At 37.2% G+C, this 18,241-nt stretch overlaps 2 protein-coding genes across 2 annotated transcripts in view; both read right to left on the reverse strand.

Annotated features, from left to right (window-relative positions):
- Window positions 1–11,592, reverse strand: part of LOC117927030 (UDP-glucose:glycoprotein glucosyltransferase) — a 61,495-nt gene extending 49,903 nt beyond the window's left edge. The window contains 3 exon segments of the mRNA XM_034846398.1: window positions 306–453; window positions 584–1,033; window positions 11,283–11,592. Coding sequence (XP_034702289.1) covers window positions 306–453; window positions 584–1,033; window positions 11,283–11,443 — 759 coding nt within the window. The 5' untranslated portion in view covers window positions 11,444–11,592.
- Window positions 11,593–13,270: 1,678 nt separating this feature from the next.
- Window positions 13,271–17,184, reverse strand: LOC117926926 (probable receptor-like protein kinase At1g11050). Its single transcript, XM_034846246.1, has 4 exons — window positions 15,099–17,184; window positions 14,356–14,456; window positions 13,749–13,790; window positions 13,271–13,582 (listed from the first exon to the last, which is right to left on the reverse strand). The coding sequence occupies exons 1-2, from the start codon at window positions 17,069–17,071 to the stop codon at window positions 14,423–14,425; spliced, it is 2,007 nt and encodes a 668-aa protein (XP_034702137.1). The 5' UTR covers window positions 17,072–17,184; the 3' UTR covers window positions 13,271–13,582; window positions 13,749–13,790; window positions 14,356–14,422.
- Window positions 17,185–18,241: the final 1,057 nt, after the last annotated feature.

Raw genomic sequence — 18,241 nt, forward strand, 5'->3', positions numbered from 1 at the left:
ACAAAGGCCCCTTCATGAGGTGGACCCTAACCAATCTATAAATGTTATATTATAGTGATCCTGTATTTATTCTCTCATTTGTCTACAAAACTGTATATCTCGTCCTTGTTCTATTACTTGTCTATTGTCATTTGTTATGGAATTAACCAGTCTCCCCCAATTTATCTTTTTACATTCCCAGAAAGTAATTCCAATTCAGAAAGTGGGATAAATAATATCATAAAAATCAATTAATTTAATTCCTAGAAACACAGAATGAAACAAGATTAGAAAATAACATAGATAGGTTAAAAACTAATACAAACCTCTTTGGCAGCTTCTGCTAAGATGACATGAAATTCCCTGAAGCAATCAGTTCCCAGAGCTCCATACAAAATCGTAACTGGGCTTGAAACACTTGAACCAAAATGGATGTGATCAAAATCAAAAAGTTCAGGCGGCTGAAATGAACCCCTGGCAACCAAAAACAAGGAAAAGACAAGCATATACAAACAGATGTACATAAGACAGCATCATATGAAAATTATAGGATTCAAAAGAAAGATATCAAACGGTTACATGAAAAATATAGGGTAGGACCTACGATTCAGTAGGGCTGCGAAGCCATAAAAGCAATTCTGCCCCATCAAAGAACAGTGACCCACCAGTATCCACCCAACAACATTTTCCACCAGGGCTTTTCGGGTTTACACCAACAAGGAAAGGATCTAATTTTTTAGTTTCCATGTTTTCATTTATCTCTGAAGTTCCCCCACCAATGTTGTTAGGGTTACTCTCATCTGTCAGGGGAAAAGACGAAAGAGATTCCTCTGCTAATTGCCGATAAAGCACCAATCTTGGGGATGCTGATCTAAGAGTAAGAGAAAATTCAAACAATGATGCCAGCGATTCACTTAAAAGAGAGTGTCCATATTTTACAATTTTTTTAAGACAATCTTTAGCTGTAAAAGAATCAGCATCATCCTTCTCAGCACTAAGCCAGACCTCAATGAACCGCCAAAATAGATCTTTCCTTTCTTTAGCTAGTAACTCACTGTAGAATGGAAACAAGTGGAAGTTATTACAGGTTTGAAAAAGATGAATTTCTTTTAAAGAAACTAAACTGCACTTCCAAATAGTAGATGAAAAAAATTCATATGTTAGTTCCAATTACAGTTAACCTCTGAGAACAACTTCTGCAGAACAAAACCAAAGACTGCAGAAATGGCCCAAAAAAGGGCATCCAAAACAAATGACAAAATTTATTTGCTAATAACTATTCAAAGAACCAAGAATATTCCCAACAGGAGCCCACTAAGCCTGTGCATGCGTTGTTATCATGACATGCAAGAACACATGCCATTTGTAGAAAAGAGGGTGCTCCAAGACTTCAAGTCCACAACTTTTCTCATGTGACTCATGCACATGTCCCTTGTAGCTGGGATTAGCACATAGGGGTGATATATCAGAACCAGTGATCTAGTGATAACATGAAACTATTTTAGAACAAACAAATATTTTTAGTCTTAAGCAAGACACACAACTTCTAACCATTTTCCATAACAAAATTTTATTACACCCAGTATGGATGGGGTGTATTTTAAAACCACAGCATTTTTGCAAATGCTTAATGTAATGTTGAAGGGTGTGATTTACCATGTCCCAGGAGTCAGGACTTCTCATAAGTGTTTCTAAGTCCCAGCTCTTGGTCAAGATTTTTAATTCCCAAAATTCAAAGGATTTAAGATCCCCACATCTCCTCTTGTCATTTCAAAAAATGGAAAGACTGGAATATCTCTTGCCTTTGTCTTCTCTTAAAGAATCTCCTATTTAGTTTGTAGCAACAAACCTGACATGCACTGCCTAGCCACCCCTTTCTTTCTTCTTATATTTCATTCTTCTTCATCAATTTTCAGATCTGTCTGTTGGACTTTAGTCGTGCAACTATCGGTTCGCAGCATATTAGTATTATAAGTTTACAGCCTTCATCTAATAGTTTCATCACTAAACGCCTTTGGCACATGTTTTGAACTTTTTTTCTCATTTTACTGAACAGTCTTTTCCCTTTTTCCTTTCTTTATTATTTTCCAGGTTCATCTCTTGTTTTTTGGAGTGCAGTGGGTGTTGTGTTCCTCTATTAGAGGGGATTTGTTGAGCTGACATGGCTCTTTCGTGTGCAAAAAAGAGAAAAAAGCGTGGAGGGCTTCTCTCTTATGCCTGTTGTGGACTATTGAAAGGAATAGAAGGGCTTTTAATGACATTACCCACTAGGGTAACCCAGTTGGTCAGGGCGAACACTAGGAAATGTGGTCCCAATAAGTAAATAGCAATAGTATTGAAAAGCGCCAAAAAGGGGCGCACCAAAGTACACAGGATGTATACAACGACTACCAAAAGGCACAAAAAAAAAGGAAGGGAAAACAAAAACCACTCCCTCCCTCAAACCAAACTCAACCAATCAATGAAATCAAATAAGGACATTGATCTTTCTCCTATAAAAAGTTTGGTCTAAAAAAACAAGCTACATAAAAATAAGACTTTTAGTCTTTGATCAGAGAAATCCACATTTTCAAACGATCTTTTGTTTCTCTCCTTTCAAATTATCCAAGAAAGGCATAAAAGAGCCACTACCCTAACCTTTTCCCACTTCCTTCTGACAAAAGAGTCATGTCAACCTAACAAAGTCTCTCCAACTAAAGAGTAAACCACCCATGAAATACCAAAAAGAGATAACAAAAGCTACCACAACAACCTCACCTTGCTACAATGCAGAAGGATGTGGTCATTTGACTCCTCATGAGTGTAACACAAAAAACATCTATTAGCCAATGACCAAACTCTCCACTATAGCTAGTCAAGAGTCCAAGTTTTTCCCTAAATCGCCTCCTAAGCAAAAAAACTCACCTTAGGTGGAACCCAAACATTCCACCTAGTACTTACTGAGAACGGCACTGATCTCCCCATCTCAAGACTAGAGTAAAGGGACTTAACAAAGAAAGTTTCACTCCTTGTCTCCAACCACCACACCTTATCCTCTCCTTCATCAACTACCACCTTATCTTGTAGCCTTGCCAAGAAGCACTCCACAATTTCAATCTCCCAATCATTTAAACGCCTAGAGAATCTAGGAGTCTAAACACCCCTTCCATTAGAATGAAACCACAAGTCCATCACCTAAGCCTCCTTTTTTTTTTTTTTTTTTGATAGATAAAAAGGAAGTATATTAAACGAAAAGAAGAAGCACCAAAAACAGTGCCCTCTAAGTATACAGGGAGTATACAAACAAGCCCAAAGACACACTCCTAAGGGGGAAAGGAAAGCAACACACCACCTTCCCTTACTTAGAGCCTAACCAGTCTAAAAAACTTACAAAAGAAGAAGGACTTAAAACTAAAGAAACCCTGACCTAAGACCAAAGATTACATACAAAAGAATATTTCAATCTTTGAAGCGAAAGTTCTCCATTCCCAAAAGCTAAAAAATTCCTTTCCTTCCAAACTGACCAAAAAATACATAAGAGGGTCATTTGCCAAGCCTTCTTACGAACTTTCCCCACAAACGCTCCATGCCACCCAAGAAGAGTTTCCTACACTATACACGAAAAAGTCCAAGTCACACCAAAGAGGGAGAAAAGAAGATTCCACAAGACCCGCGTCTTAAAACAATAAAGTAAAAGGTGATCCACCGTTTCTACTTCAGATAGACAAAGAAAACACCTGTTTGCCAAAGAGAACCCCCTCTTTTGAAGTTGCTCCAAAGTTAAGACTTTACCCCAGGAAGCCTCCCAAGCGAAGAATGCTACCTTAGGAGGCACTCTCACCCTCCAAATACTATCATAAGGGAACAAAGAAGGACCTCCGAGCTCCAAAATAGAATAAAGAGACTTGACTGAGAAAGCGCCACACTTTGAAGTTGTCCAGAATACTCTATCTTCCTCCTCCCTTTGCACCCGAAAGGCTTGGATCTTCTGCAAAAAATGCTCCACCAACTCGATCTCCCAATCATTAAACGCCCTTACGAAAAGAGGGGTCCAGCCATCCCCATCACCAACGGGATTCCAAACATCCGAAACCCAAGCATTCTTAGACAAAGAGATGGAAAATAAAGAGGGGAATGACTCATAAAGTGGCTCATCTCCACACCACTTGTCCGTCCAGAATCTCACTCTCTGCCCACTACCCACATGGTAGGCCAATCTTCCATTTAAAAACAACCACTCCTTCCTAATTGCTTTCCAAAGCCCAACACCGTATCTCCCACTTACTTCCCAAGTGCACCAACCCCCCTCCTCTTCACCACTCCTTCCTAATTGCTTTCCAAAGTCCACCACCTAAGCCTCCTTTGAACTAGCTAAGGTAAATAAGGAGGGAAAAGAAACACTTAAAGGTTCGTTGTCACACCATTTATCCTTCCAAAACTTTACCCTTCTCTTGTTGCCCACAAAGAAAGATATTCTACAATTTACTACCTCCCACAATTTTCTTATAACCTTCCATAACCCAACACCATAACCATCGCTCGTTTGTTGGTTCATCTCTTGTTGATTTTCTTTTTCTTTTCTTTTCTTTTTCTTTGATAGGCAAATATCCATTATATTAATAGTACCTAACAAGAGAGCACACTAAAGAATACACGATGTAAACAAAGGCACCAAACGGCCATACCAAATGGAGGAATACACGAAAAACAACTCCCACACACTACATAAAGCTCAACCAATCAATAAAATCCAACATGGACAAAGGACAATCTCCTACTTACTCTCTAACCCATTCATAAATGATCGTTTGATTTTTTAACCCGTTTTTTCAATATTCTCAAACATTCACCTATTTATCTCCTTCATATGGTCCAAAATAGGCATAAGGGAGCAACTCTCCAAGCTTTCTTCCTTTGTCTCCCATCAAAGGATCCATGCCAACTCACTACAGCATTCTTTACTAAGAAGTGCATTACCCACTCTATTCTAAATAGAGCGTAAATCAGTTGCCACAAGGTTTTTGCTTTCAAACAGTGAAGGAGGATGTGATCAACTATTTCTTCTACTTTTTTATACATAAAACATCTATTTGGCATCATCTATCCCCTTTTTTGAGCTAGTTTGTAACAGTCAGGAAGAAGAAGACATGGTATAGACTAAAAAATAGAACTTTTATTGAATAAACGTCTCATAATCCTTACCAAAAGAACCAATCTCTTTATACCTAAGAGTCATTGACTCAGCAAAAATAATCCTCACTCTTGATAGGCTTCAGAGAAGAGGGTGGCAATTTCCTAACCGTTGTTTCTTGTGTGGGTGTGAAGAGGAAACGATTAATCATATTTTAATTCATTGTACAGTGGTAAGAGGGTTGTGGGATATCATTCTTGTGTTGTGTGGTGTTCAGTGGGTCTTTCCAGAATCTGTAAAGGAGGTTCTATGTAGCTGGAAGGGCTCTTTTGTGGGGAAAAAAAGGAAAAAATTGTAGAAGTCCATTCCGCTGTACATTTTTTGGACAATTTGGAAGGAGAGGAATAGGCTAGCTTTTAGGGGGGTGTTAGCAGTTCAGAAGTTAAAAACTTCGTTTGTGTGTAATATTTGGGGTTGGGCTAAAGTGTACATTGGTATGGAGTTGAACTCCTTAATAGGTTTCTTGGAGTGGTTAGCCTCCAATTAGGGGTTGGGGTGTTTTGTTTTTTGGTTGGGAGGTCATAGTCGCCTCGTATACTCCTTGTATGCTTTCAAGCTTTTTTGCCTTCTGTTAATATATGTGCTTACTTATCAAAAAAAAAAAATTGACTCAGCAAAAATAAAAGGAAAGCATAAATCATAGAATAAAATCAAACAAAATCAAGCAATTGTCAAACTTGGCTTATTTAGAAATACCTAAAATAACCAAAATAAAATCAGCAATTGCTTCATAAGTGGTTTGAGAGATACAATCAAGAATCAAGTAAGCCAAGTTTGATTTTATTTTGGTTATTTTAGGTATTTCTGAATAAGCCAAGTTTGGCAATTGCTTGATTTTATTTGATTTTATTCCGTGATTTATGCTTTCCTTTTATTTTTGTTGAGTCAGTGACTCTTAGGTATAAAGAGATAGGTTCTTTTGGTAGAGATTATGAGACGGCTTTTCTCTCAGCTTTTGGCAGTTCAGCTGGGATTTTGTGAAAGATGAGGTTATGGGCTTTATGAAGGAGTTCCACGAGCATGGCAGATTTGTGAGGAGCCTGAATTCAACTTTCCTGGTCCTTATCCCTAAAAAACCGGATGCGGAGGACCTTAAAGATTTCAGACCGATTAGCTTGATAGGTGGATTGTATAAACTGTTGGCAAAAGTGCTAGCAAACAGGATCAAGAAGGTGGTGGGAAAGGTGGTATCTTCAGCTCAAAACGCCTTTGTTGAAAGAAAACAAATTCTGGATGCTGTCCTAATTGCCAATGAGGCAATAGACTTGTTGCTGAAGAGAAATGAGAGTGGGGTGTTGTGTAAGCTAGATATAGAGAAGGCGTACGATCACTTGAATTGGAATTTTCTACCATTGGTATTGCAAAGAATGGGGTTTGGGGAGAAGTGGACTGGCTGAATCTCCTGGTGTATCTCCACAGCGACGTTTTCAGTCTTGATCAATGGCACTCCAACCGGTTTTTTCAATAGTTCAAGGGGTTTGCGTCAGGGGGATCCTCTCTCTCCCTACCTATTTGTTATCGGGATGGAGGCTTTTAGTAGGCTCATCCTTAGAGCAGTGAGGGGGGGTTTTCTTTCGGGCTGCAGGATAAAAGGAAGAAGTGGAGACGGGGCTATGGTAACTCATTTGCTGTTCGCCGATGATACTTTAGTTTTTTGTGAAGCTTCCCAAGATCAGATGGTTCGTTTAAGCTGGTTGTTGATGTGGTTTGAAGCCATATCAGGTTTGAGGATTAATTTGGATAAGAGCGAGATTTTGCCGGTTGGGAGAGTAGAGAATTTGGAGGCTTTGGCTCTTGAGGTTGGTTGTAAAGTGGGAAGGCTGCCAAATTCTTACTTGGGGATCCCTTTGGGGGCGAATCACAAGTCCGTGGCTGTTTGGGATGGGGTGGAAGAGAGATTTCAGAGAAGGCTTGCCTTGTGGAAAAGGAATTATATCTCCAAAGGTGGTAGAATTACCCTAATTCGTAGTACTTTGTCAAGTATGCCCATATACTTGATGTCTTTCCTTCGAATGCCAAGAGTGGTTAGTTTAAGATTGGAAAAAATTCAAAGGGATTTTTTGTGGGGAGAAGGAGCTTTGGAGAGGAAGCCTCATCTAGTAAATTGGGATTCCGTGTGCTCGGACATAAGGAAGGGTGGCTTGGGAGTTAGAAGTTTGTCTACTCTCAATAGAGCCCTTTTATGCAAGTGGAACTGGCGGTTTGCGAATGAAAAGGAGGCTCTTTGGAGGCAAGTCATTAGTAGGAAGTTCGGGGAGGATGAAAGGGGCTGGTATACTAGAGAAGTTAGGGAGGGGTTTGGAGTAGGCTTGTGGAAGGAAATAAGGAAGGAAGGAGCTCTATTGCAAAACAAAGTTGTCTTTTCTGTGGGGAATGGTAGAAGGGTGAAATTTTGGAATGATAATTGGTGTGGGAATTTCTCTCTCAGTAATTTGTTTCCCTCGTTGTATGCCTTTGCTTCATTTAAAGAGGCTTGGCTAGTGGAGTTATGGGATCATTCGGGAGATGAAGGGGTTTGGAATCCTAGCTTCTCTAGGTCCTTTAATGACTGGGAGGTGGAAGGGGTGGAGAGATTACTTCTAACAATCCGGGGTAGGAGGCTTAATCCTCTTTTGGAAGATAGAATGCTGTGGAAAGAGACTAAAGATGGGATTTTCTCAGTTAAGTCCCTTTATAGTTCGCTAGCTTCAAGAAGAGATGTTCAGTTCCCTTATAGTAATATTTGGAGTATTTGTGTGCCTACCAAAGTGAGCTTCTTTGCTTGGGAAGCTTATTGGGGTAAGGTGCTAACCTTGGATCAACTTAAAAAGAGGGGCCGGTCTCTAGCTAACAGATGCTTCCTTTGCAGTATGGAAGAAGAGTCAATTGATCATATTCTTATTCAGTGCTCTAAGGCAAGAGGGTTATGGGAGTTATTGTTTGCTCTGTTTGGTGTTACTTGGGTCCTCCCTTCTTCGATTAGAGATACTCTTAGTGGTTGGTGTGGCTTTAAGTTGGGCAAGAAGCGTAGGAAGGTGTGGAACGCAGCCCCTTTGTGCATTTTTTGGGCGGTTTGGAAGGAAAGAAACAGGATAGCTTTTGATTATAAAGAGTTATCAATTCATAGGTTGAAGAATTCTTTTGTTTGTAATCTTTGGTTGTGGACTAAATCGGTTGTAAATGAGGGTCCTCTTCCTTTGATCAATTTTTTTTATTGGCTAGGCGCTAGTTGAGGGCTGGTATTGTATCTCTTTTTCTTTTTGTGCCTATTGGCGCCTCTTGTATACATCCTATATGCTTGGGTCAGCCTCAAGGCGCCCTTTTCTAATATATTTTTGTTGTGTGTTTGCCTATCAAAAAAAAATAAAAGCTCTATTTTTTAGTCTATACCGTGTCTTCTTCCTGGCTGTTACATAGTCCAACCTCAATATCCTTCCCCACACAGCTTATGAGGCAAAAAAGTTGAGTCTCTATGGAGCCCAAGGATTCCAAACAATTCCTGAAGGAAAAAAGCCTTCGCATTTTCATCAGACAAAGAGGAGTAGAGAGATTTAACTGAAAAAGTACCATGCTTTGAGTTTCATTTTCTTTTTCTAAATTTATGCTTAGTGTTATTTCATAGGTTTTCACTTTAATTTCTTTAGCCTTGCACTGAAATTAGGATGATGCCCATATTCTCTTTTAACTGCATCCAGCTCCTTTATATAATAAATATGTAACTTAGTGCTCAGTTGGATATGCATTCTATTTCCTATTTTTAAAAATAGAAAAATAGTAGTAACTTCTATATTCTTATATAAAAAATATGGACTTACCTTATGTCCTTAAAAAATACTTTTAAAATGGTTCAAATTTGAAATATTAAATATTCTTTAATACCTTAATTTTTTAAAACAGCTTTTAAAATATCATTACCTTTTTAAGGTAAACCTGAAAGAGTTTCTGCATTTTTTATAGGAGTTATATCATTTTCTGTTTTTAAAACAGAAAACAAGAAGTATATCCAAATGACACCTTAGTTTACTATTTTATAATTAACAGGGGATTTATGATATGAATTTTCTAGATATAAATAACTGATGGGTAAAAGGAAACAAATGAATCTGATTCACTGTACTTTATAAGAAAAAATTCTATGCAGAAGTAAAATTATATGAGAATATGTAGCATTTACCATCCAGTTGATCAAACTGATTTCACTGGAACCTTAAAACAACCACGTCTAATGATCTAATGATCTCAAGTCTCAACTTTGATTCAATTAAGAAAAAAGAAAAGTATTTACGATATGATGGTGATTTCTTTCACGTGTTTTGGGAATTCTATTAGAGGCAAAACTCTTTGGAAAATCATGTGTCTCTCTCTGTTATGGATTGCGTAGAGAAAGAGGAATGCTAGGATTTTCGAGGACATTTGGAAAACACCGGTAATGATGTGGGATCAACTTCATTTCTATGTTTCTTTTTAGGCTCACTGTACAAACATTTTTAAACCCTATCCTTTGAGATGTAATTTAGCTTAGTTGACTTTTGATATGTACACCTAGGATTGGGTTTATAGGGTCAAGAGACGTTATACTTGTATAGGCTTTTTTACCTCTTGTATAGCCTTCCTTGGTTACTAGAGGTTTACTTAGTTCTTTTGATCAGATTTGTACATCATGGGGAGGATTCCTCATCCTTCTCGTGTTTCTTTTCTTATTAATATATATGTTTTGTTTCTGATCAAAAACAAAACAAAAAAAAAGTATATTGTGGAAGAGAGGATGAATAATGATGCAACCCAAAGTTAAGAAGCTTGAAGACCTCGGCACTAATCTTATTGTAGTGGCAAAACCTTGCTGATGATGAGCAAAGACTGAAACACTTCTCACCATCGATCTTAAACTAAGGCAATCTTGGTCACTTAAACATCTTCATGAGGAGAGAGTGAGACTTCGGAATTTGTTCTAATATTAAGGGTGATAGAATTTTGGTTAGCATTTAATTTTGATCAATGTTATATACCTCCATTGGCCACTACAAATTATTTTTTCATATCTAATTTATGATCAGTGCTTCATTCATAGGGATGTCCTTCTAATTTTCATGGCAAAGTATGATGTTTCAGATTATTTTTATCACTCAGCTGCTCAAAATTGGATCAAGGAAATAACTAAAATAAAACAAGAAGCAAAAATTGTATTTGAAACCAAAAAAATCAAAATAACAACATAATCTGAATTGCAGAAAGTAAATGTTTCAAGTCCTCAAAGAAGTAAAGAGCAGTAAACTCTCAAATCTTGAGATTCCAGATTCCATGAATTTCTGAGTTCTGGGACTTCAAAATTCTCGAACAATTGAAGAGAATGAACAGGACCTTAAGACACCTAAAGGCTCAATTTGGATCCTGGAAATTGCCTTCCTTTTTTTACATTCACTCTGTGATCCAATTGAACCTAAAGAGGAAAAGTGGACAATTCTTTATTCACACTCCCTCAGTCTCACATGACCTCTAGGATTTCCAATGACAATCTTAGCACCAGTGTTAAATATGCTTCCCTCGTATCATATTCACAGAGATTCTAAGCTGGAACGGTTTTAGGCAATGAAAAAAAGCCTACTTTGTGAACAAAAGAGCTAATATTTAATGATCAACTAAGCTTACATTATGAACCCAATGATTGTTACAACTTCAGATATAATTACAAGATCAAAAATTCAAATCTTTTTTATTCTGAATAAATGGCAACCAACATTTCCACAGTCACTCAATCTCGCTCACAAGCACCCATTTCAAAATTCACGTAAATTGAACTCACCCATACAACTCTACTATCAAACCTTTAAAAATTATGATAAAACCCATCTCAAATTTCAGAAAACTCAATATATAATCACACGTGGCATACATATAAAGATCAAAAAACCAAACTTTTAATTGTCAATGAATGCCAAACAACGACTCCCACACCCCACTCAATCTCACCCACAAAGACCCTTTTCAAAATTCACAAAAACTGAACTAGCCCAATAGTCCTATGCTCGAAACCATCAAAACAATGAAAATAACAACAGACCAACGAAAAACCCACCTTCAAATGCAGCCAAAACAATTCCCTTGCACAACCAATTCAATAATTACACCCACAAAAACAATGAGAAAAATCACATACCCAGCTTCCAGAAGAAGTGGGGTGCCAGACCATTTGGCCCGAACCGCCACTTGCACGTTCTTGGGTCGACGATTATCAGCTACAACCGAACCATTCCAACACAGGCTTGCACAAGCCAGAACCACCAAAACCCAGAACCCAGATCTGAAATGGGTCCCCATTGGTGATTGAAAATGGGTTCGGATCTATCCGATGAATAGATCCTCCGTCGATTAGTATCAGAAGACTCAGAGACGACGAAGACTTCTGGGTTTTTGGAGGAGCTTGTTGCAGTTTCCACCGAGTGCACTTAGGGCTCTGAGATTTTCTCTCTGGTTTGCCTGTACTCAATGCGGGGCTGCCACGTCATGACTCTGTGGGTTTTTAGTCTTTCTGGAGGAAAGTTCAAGGGTAGTTTGGGAATGTACGGGTTTTGGGTTTTGGGCCACGTCCTGTTTTCGAGGTGTCGGCCTCTGGTTGGAATTTCAAGTCAGGTAGGTCAACATCGGGTCGGGTCAACCAGTCATGTCGGGTTTACAAGAAATCCTAGTAAATCGCCACTAACCAATCAAAATATATTTGGTAGAAGAAATTATTCTTTAAAATAGTCTTCTTCTTTTTTTCTTTAAATTAATTTGAAATCGTATCTTAAAAATATAGTTTTGATAGACATTATAAACCATAATTTAAGAATATTATTTCTAAATATATATACTAAAATCGCAATTTCAAAATCAAATATCTAAATTTATATTAAAATTACATTTTTAAAATACAATTTCTAAAAAAAAAATTTTAAATAAAAAATAAAAGATAGAATACATAAAAGAAATAGGCTATTAAATATATGTCATTATTATTTTATGAAAAATTAGGGTCCTATGAGGTAATTATTTCCAAAAACAATTTTAAAAAGCAGTTTTTAAGAATAGATTTTGAAAATTATTATTTTCAATTTTTTTTTAACATTTTTAAATATGTTTTAAAAGTAATTTTATATTAAATGTTTTATTTTTAATCATTTTACATATTAGTATAATTATTTTTTAAAAAAAATAAGTTAAAACAATTAAAATATTTTTTTTTTAAATACCATATTTTTTATTCTTAAGAATAGAAAACAAAAAATGATTTCTAATTGTCAAATATATTTTCTTTTTCATTTTTCTTTTGAATGAAAAATAAAAAATTGTTTTTGATTATCAAACATTATTTCGTATTTCTTTTTGTTTTGAAAAATCAAAAGTTATTCTCAAAAATAGTTTTCAAACATTATAAATTTATAGATTCTCTTTTTCCTTCAACAAAAACCAACTCTCCAAATATTTACATTCAAATCACTGCCCTTTCAAAAATTAATTTTACAAATTTACATTTGCCTAAAATTATGGGTGACCTATCTCATAAATACATTTCTAGTACACCAATCTTTAAGAATCAAAATTTTGATACCATATTAAATTATAAATCACTCAAAAATTGAAAATGTTTGATGATAGAACAATCATATTTATCAAGTAAATTAAAACTTTTGTTTCATTTATCTGGTATTTCTAGAACCAAAGTAAATTAAAAGTCTGTCTACAAAATGTTTTTAACCTAAAAAATATTTTTTTTAAAAAGATAAGGTATTTAGTAAAATTTAAAAAATATTTTTAACTAAAAAAACATTTGATAAGTGATTTTCCTAAAAACACTTTTAGAAAAAACATTTTCGGTAAAAACATTTCAAGGTCAAACACTGTCCAACGCATTCTACATTTTGTTATTTTTTACTCAAAAGTGTTTTTAAGAGAATTATCTATCAAGTATTTATTTAAAAAAAAAAGTATAAGTGATTTTTCAAAATTTTTAAAATGTTTTTAAAATTTTGTCGAACACCTAATTTTTTTTCAAAAACGCTTTCACTTTTAAGATTAAAAATGTTTTTTAAAATTATTGTCAAACAGACCATTATACCCTTAAAGTTGATGACCAAAGGGCAATACCACTGAGCAAGACTCATGAGGTTTTGGGCAACTAACCCTAGTAATTTTCAATACATGGAATGCAACATAAATAAGTTACAATTCAATTTCTACAAAAAAAAAGATCATGACCCAAGAAATTTTAGGATGCTCTGATGATGAACCTCTTATATTTATACATGCAGCCAAGAAAGTTGCAGCTCTTCAATGTAATGGTCAGTTTCTTTGCTCCGAGAGAAAGAACATCACACAAATCCCAACTCACGTTAGGTTCCAAGATTCCAAACTTTTACTTTCTTTTTCTCTTCACTGTATCTGCATCAAAACTGAGCTCAATGCTCACTTCCCAGGCATCTGATGAAAACAAATACCCATCTTGTGTCAATCAATCCAAAAGCCTTCCAATATGGTCTTGTAGAAAAGAAAGAAAAAAGGAAGGTATGCAGCAAATGCTTAAGAAAAATCAAGAGCTTTCCTCAAAGCTGCAAAAAAAAAAAGGGCACATTTCAAAGGCACTTACCTGTCCATCAAGGCCACTTTGGTATTGAGCTGAGACTCTTATCTGCATTTAACAGAGTGTTAGCAACTTCAGTATATGTTTGATATGTTGCAGATTTCATTCCATGCTGAAGGTAACAAGGATCGGGCGCTCCTGTCCACCATTAATCTCTGAGTATGACCTTTGAGGCTGGCTTCAGTGTATAAGGATGGACATACTAACACGTTCCAGTAATTAGCATGAAAGGTATAAAATCCGACACTATATGTGTGATATGCAAGTAAACTCAGGTGGGGTTCTTTTTTTCACATCAACTTCTCAAAAATCACTGATCCAGGCCGAACACCTCGACCAACAACAGTTTCAGATTGCAGGGCACGAAGATAATTTCAAAAGACAGAAAAGAACTCAGTGTTTAAGTAAATAGAAGTTGTTGATCTTACACTATAAATTAGTATTGACATCAAATTGCTTCACTTACATAAAAACATGTACTTGGAATTGCTTCAAATGAGAAAGCATATCTTTTTTCTGTCTTTTCATGCAATTAACTATATTAACTAGTGTTCTCTACTGCAGCATTACCAAAAGTACAACGATCTTCTATCAGGAGAAAGGAGGGAAGCACCTGTTCCTCATTACACTGAGGGAAGAGCTTTAACGCACTTCAGAACACCTCATCTGTGAAAAGCCCGTCAAGCCTGCAGCTGTCCTCTAAAACGTCCTTCCCTAATTCCCCAAATAAAGTATTAAGGCATACAAACATTCTTAAGGAAGAGATAGCATCAAGGCAAATCAAAACCAGAAAAACTCTTTTAAGACATTGAAAGTACATATATGAGAAGCTTGTAATTGTCTAAATTACAGTTCAAATTCTATGACTAAGATCTTAATGTCGTACAATGAACCTTTTTGCCAGCTAGTAATCAAACTCACAGCTCTACAATGAAGAAGTCAATGCTTAACTCTTACTCCCCACATAAACATTAATACACAAAACTACAGGTAGTATCTATATTACAAGTCGACTTCTCAAGAATTTCCTTACTATAGAGATCCTTTTTGCCCATTTTGGTTTCCGATGAGTCAGTAGGAAATGGAAATTTAGAAATTTCTAAAATTTCATTTCATACTTTCACCTTATAGGAAACCAAACTGAGCTGGATGATTACTGCTGTGCATAGGATTTGTAAAAAAATAAAATAACATAAGCTAATATCCATCTATGATACATTCGTTTGTGTCCATCAATCTCCAAGCCTTCTTCTATGGTCTCATCTTCTCAACAACATTCCATGAATCAACTGAGGGAGTTCGATCCATGCAGCCTTTTGGGTCAAGAGACTATACATTATAAACATTCTTGGTTACCTGAGCATGTCTCCTGTGTGTAATTTAGGTCCGCTCAATGCTGGTGATATGCTAAACGTATTCCCATCACTGAGAAACGAAGGGTGCCCAAGAGGCACTGGCCTATCGGGAATGGCAGGAACCTCAACATCACCTTCGAGCATTTTCAGTGCATCTGAAATGGTAGGCCTGAGAGCCACCATGACATGAGCACACAAAATCCCAACCAGCAAAAATCTCTCCATTATCGCCTTTGGGTTTGAATTTGATGAATCCCCATCTTTCACCAAAGAAGCATCTAAAGCCTCTTCTGCTTTCCCAGCTTTCACCATTGACCAAGCCCAATCCGTTATCAAAAATGCCCGAGGCGATCTTGATGACAAATCAAGAGCTTTTCTCCCACACATTATCTCCAAAACAACCACCCCAAAGCTATAAACATCGCTCTTCTCAGTCAGCTGTCCATAGAGGGCATACTCTGGGGCTAGGTACCCATGAGTACCGGCCACTCTAGTAGTGAGATGAGACTGCCCTTCTCTGCTCTGCTTCGCTAGCCCAAAATCGGCCACTCTTGCTCTCATATCTGCATCCAACAGTATGTTTGTGGCCTTAATATCTCGATGATATATCGCGGGTTTCACTCCATAGTGAAGATAAGCAAGCCCCTTTGCCACATCCAAGATTATGCTCTTCCTCTGAGGCCATGTCAATGGCTTCTTTCCCATTCCATTCCCATTTCCATTCTCCCATTTCGAAAACAAATGGTCATCAAGATTCCCATTTGGCATGTAATCATAAACAAGGTACCTCGGGCTTGCCCTGTCATCATAACCCTCACCTCCATCAACCACACAACAACCTCTAAGGGGAACGAGATTCCGATGCTTCAAATTGCTAATGATCTCAATCTCATTACAAAAGTCTGCATCGACCTGAATATCGGACTCTATAATCTTCTTGACTGCAACAGTGCTCCCATCTGCTAAAGTCCCCTTGTAAACAAGACCAAACCCCCCTCGCCCAATGAAATTCTTCTGCGAAAAATTGTCGGTTGCCCTCTCAAGGTCCGGAATTTTGAACCAGATTGAGCCAGTATTCGGCCTAACCCGCGGCCTAGACCCTCCCAAATCCTCCAAATCCATTCCGAAAAACCCTGAACCACTCCTCTTACTCTTCTTCCCCCACTTCCTCTCCCACCAAAAGTACAGCCCCAACAAGCAGGACATCACCAATACAGCAACACCCGCCCCTGTAAACCCAAAAATCAGAGCCGAATGGCTCTTACTACTAGACCCCTCATCAGAATTCAAAGGTACTGCGAGTACACACGACATTGCGCCAGTACTCTCAGGCCCAGCCTCATTTACAATTCCAGCAGCATACAAAACCGTGAAATAAAAGCAATCCGTAGAATGAGACTTGTTGCCATCAATCTCAATCAACTTGGATTGAACCTCGAACCCAGCGTTCACGCAGGCGTCACATGCCGTCAGGTCGGTCAGATCCGCCCGGCAGCTGCTGTCGAGGGCGGTGGAGGGGCCGAGTTTCGCCACCCAGTCGGAGATGTTCTGCACACCGGCACATATGTCAGGTCCAATCACGAACTGCTGAGGATCAAAGCAAGAAGAGGCGAGGTTGTTGGCCAGGGGGAGAGAGGTGAGCTTGGATTGAAAATCGTGGAGACAGGATTGGGAGGTGGAGACGTCCGGGAGATTAAAGAGGGAGGTCTCTTTGAGGTGTTGAGCGAGTGAGACTGCAAAGAGGCTGAGGAGAGTTGTGCAACATGAGCTTTTGCTGTTGACGCTGGTGTTGCCCTGTGAGACGAAGTTGTGGCAGTTTGAGGAGTTCCATGAGATTCTGAGAACGTAGTTGAAGTCCATGGGACATGCGGATGCGTTGGAGGATTGAGAGAGAGCGGTGGTGGCGGAGACAGAGAGGAGATAGAGAGTCGTCAGCAGGCTCAAAGCCCAGCTGAAGTTGCGGCCGTTGTCCATGCTTGTTAGCTGTGTTTCTGGGTTTGGGAGGATTTATGGTGGGTGGCTTCTGATTTGGGAAAATTTGGAGTTGCAGAGATAGATATGATACCTACAGCGAAGGGAAGGGAGTCAAAAAACGCCTCCCTCTTTGTCATCCCCGGCTGCTGGGTGGAGAGCTAAGGTTAGTCCAGTCCCAGATTCTGGAGCGTGCACTCCACGCGCTAGGGTTGGTGTGGGCCCATTTAGTTTGGCATTGCAGGCCTCAACTCGAATTTAATTAAATTAAATTATTAAATTATTTTTCTATAAGATATTATATATATATATATATATATATATATATAAATTATACCGAAAGAAAATTAAGTTTAATCCAATCAAATTATACTTTGTTAGGAAAATATAGTTTAAGATTAGTTTTTAATTATTGATTAGACTTGACCAAAATTCCAATAATTATTTTTGATAAATTTATATATTTTTTAAACAAATAATACCATAAATATAGAATAAATTCAAGAAAAAAATATATAGTGTACAAATATTTTTCAATCTTAGATAAAACCTATTATTATTATAGTATTGATAAAATTTTATCAAATAAATATGCATTAAATATGTTTTTTATGTTATACAAAATTTACGTCATATATCATTGCTAATAAAATGATACTTCGACAATACGATAGTAGAACCCTAATAAATTAATAATTTTCAAATAAATAATATTTTATGTCGGTTCTGATTTCGGGTCAATATCCTAAATTAATAATTTGATAAATTTGTAAGATAATACGTTATAAAAAAATTTAATAATATTGTGGGGTTTGTGGGAAGGTGGTGAGAAATGAGTCAAAGATAACGGAGTTGAGACTAAAAAGAAAGAAGCGAGTGAGTCATTTTGAAAGTTACATGTATTTCCACGTACCACATGCCATGAAAATGAAAGGTGATACTTTCCTATCCTTTTTGACATTCATACCTTGGGTGCTGATGGGAGGGATAGAAAAATTGTGATGATAGGAATGACAACAGGGTTGATTTTTATTTTATTTATTTATTTATTTTGTATTTATAATGTCCCCTTGTTAATAGAAAGAATTTGAGATAAAGATAAGTAAATTTAAAAGAGATTTCAGAAGTTTTTAAAAATTTGGGACAAGTTTGAAATGAGTTCGAGTATGATAA

The sequence above is a fragment of the Vitis riparia genome, chromosome 12, assembly GCF_004353265.1.
Source record: "Vitis riparia cultivar Riparia Gloire de Montpellier isolate 1030 chromosome 12, EGFV_Vit.rip_1.0, whole genome shotgun sequence".
NCBI lineage: Eukaryota > Viridiplantae > Streptophyta > Magnoliopsida > Vitales > Vitaceae > Vitis > Vitis riparia.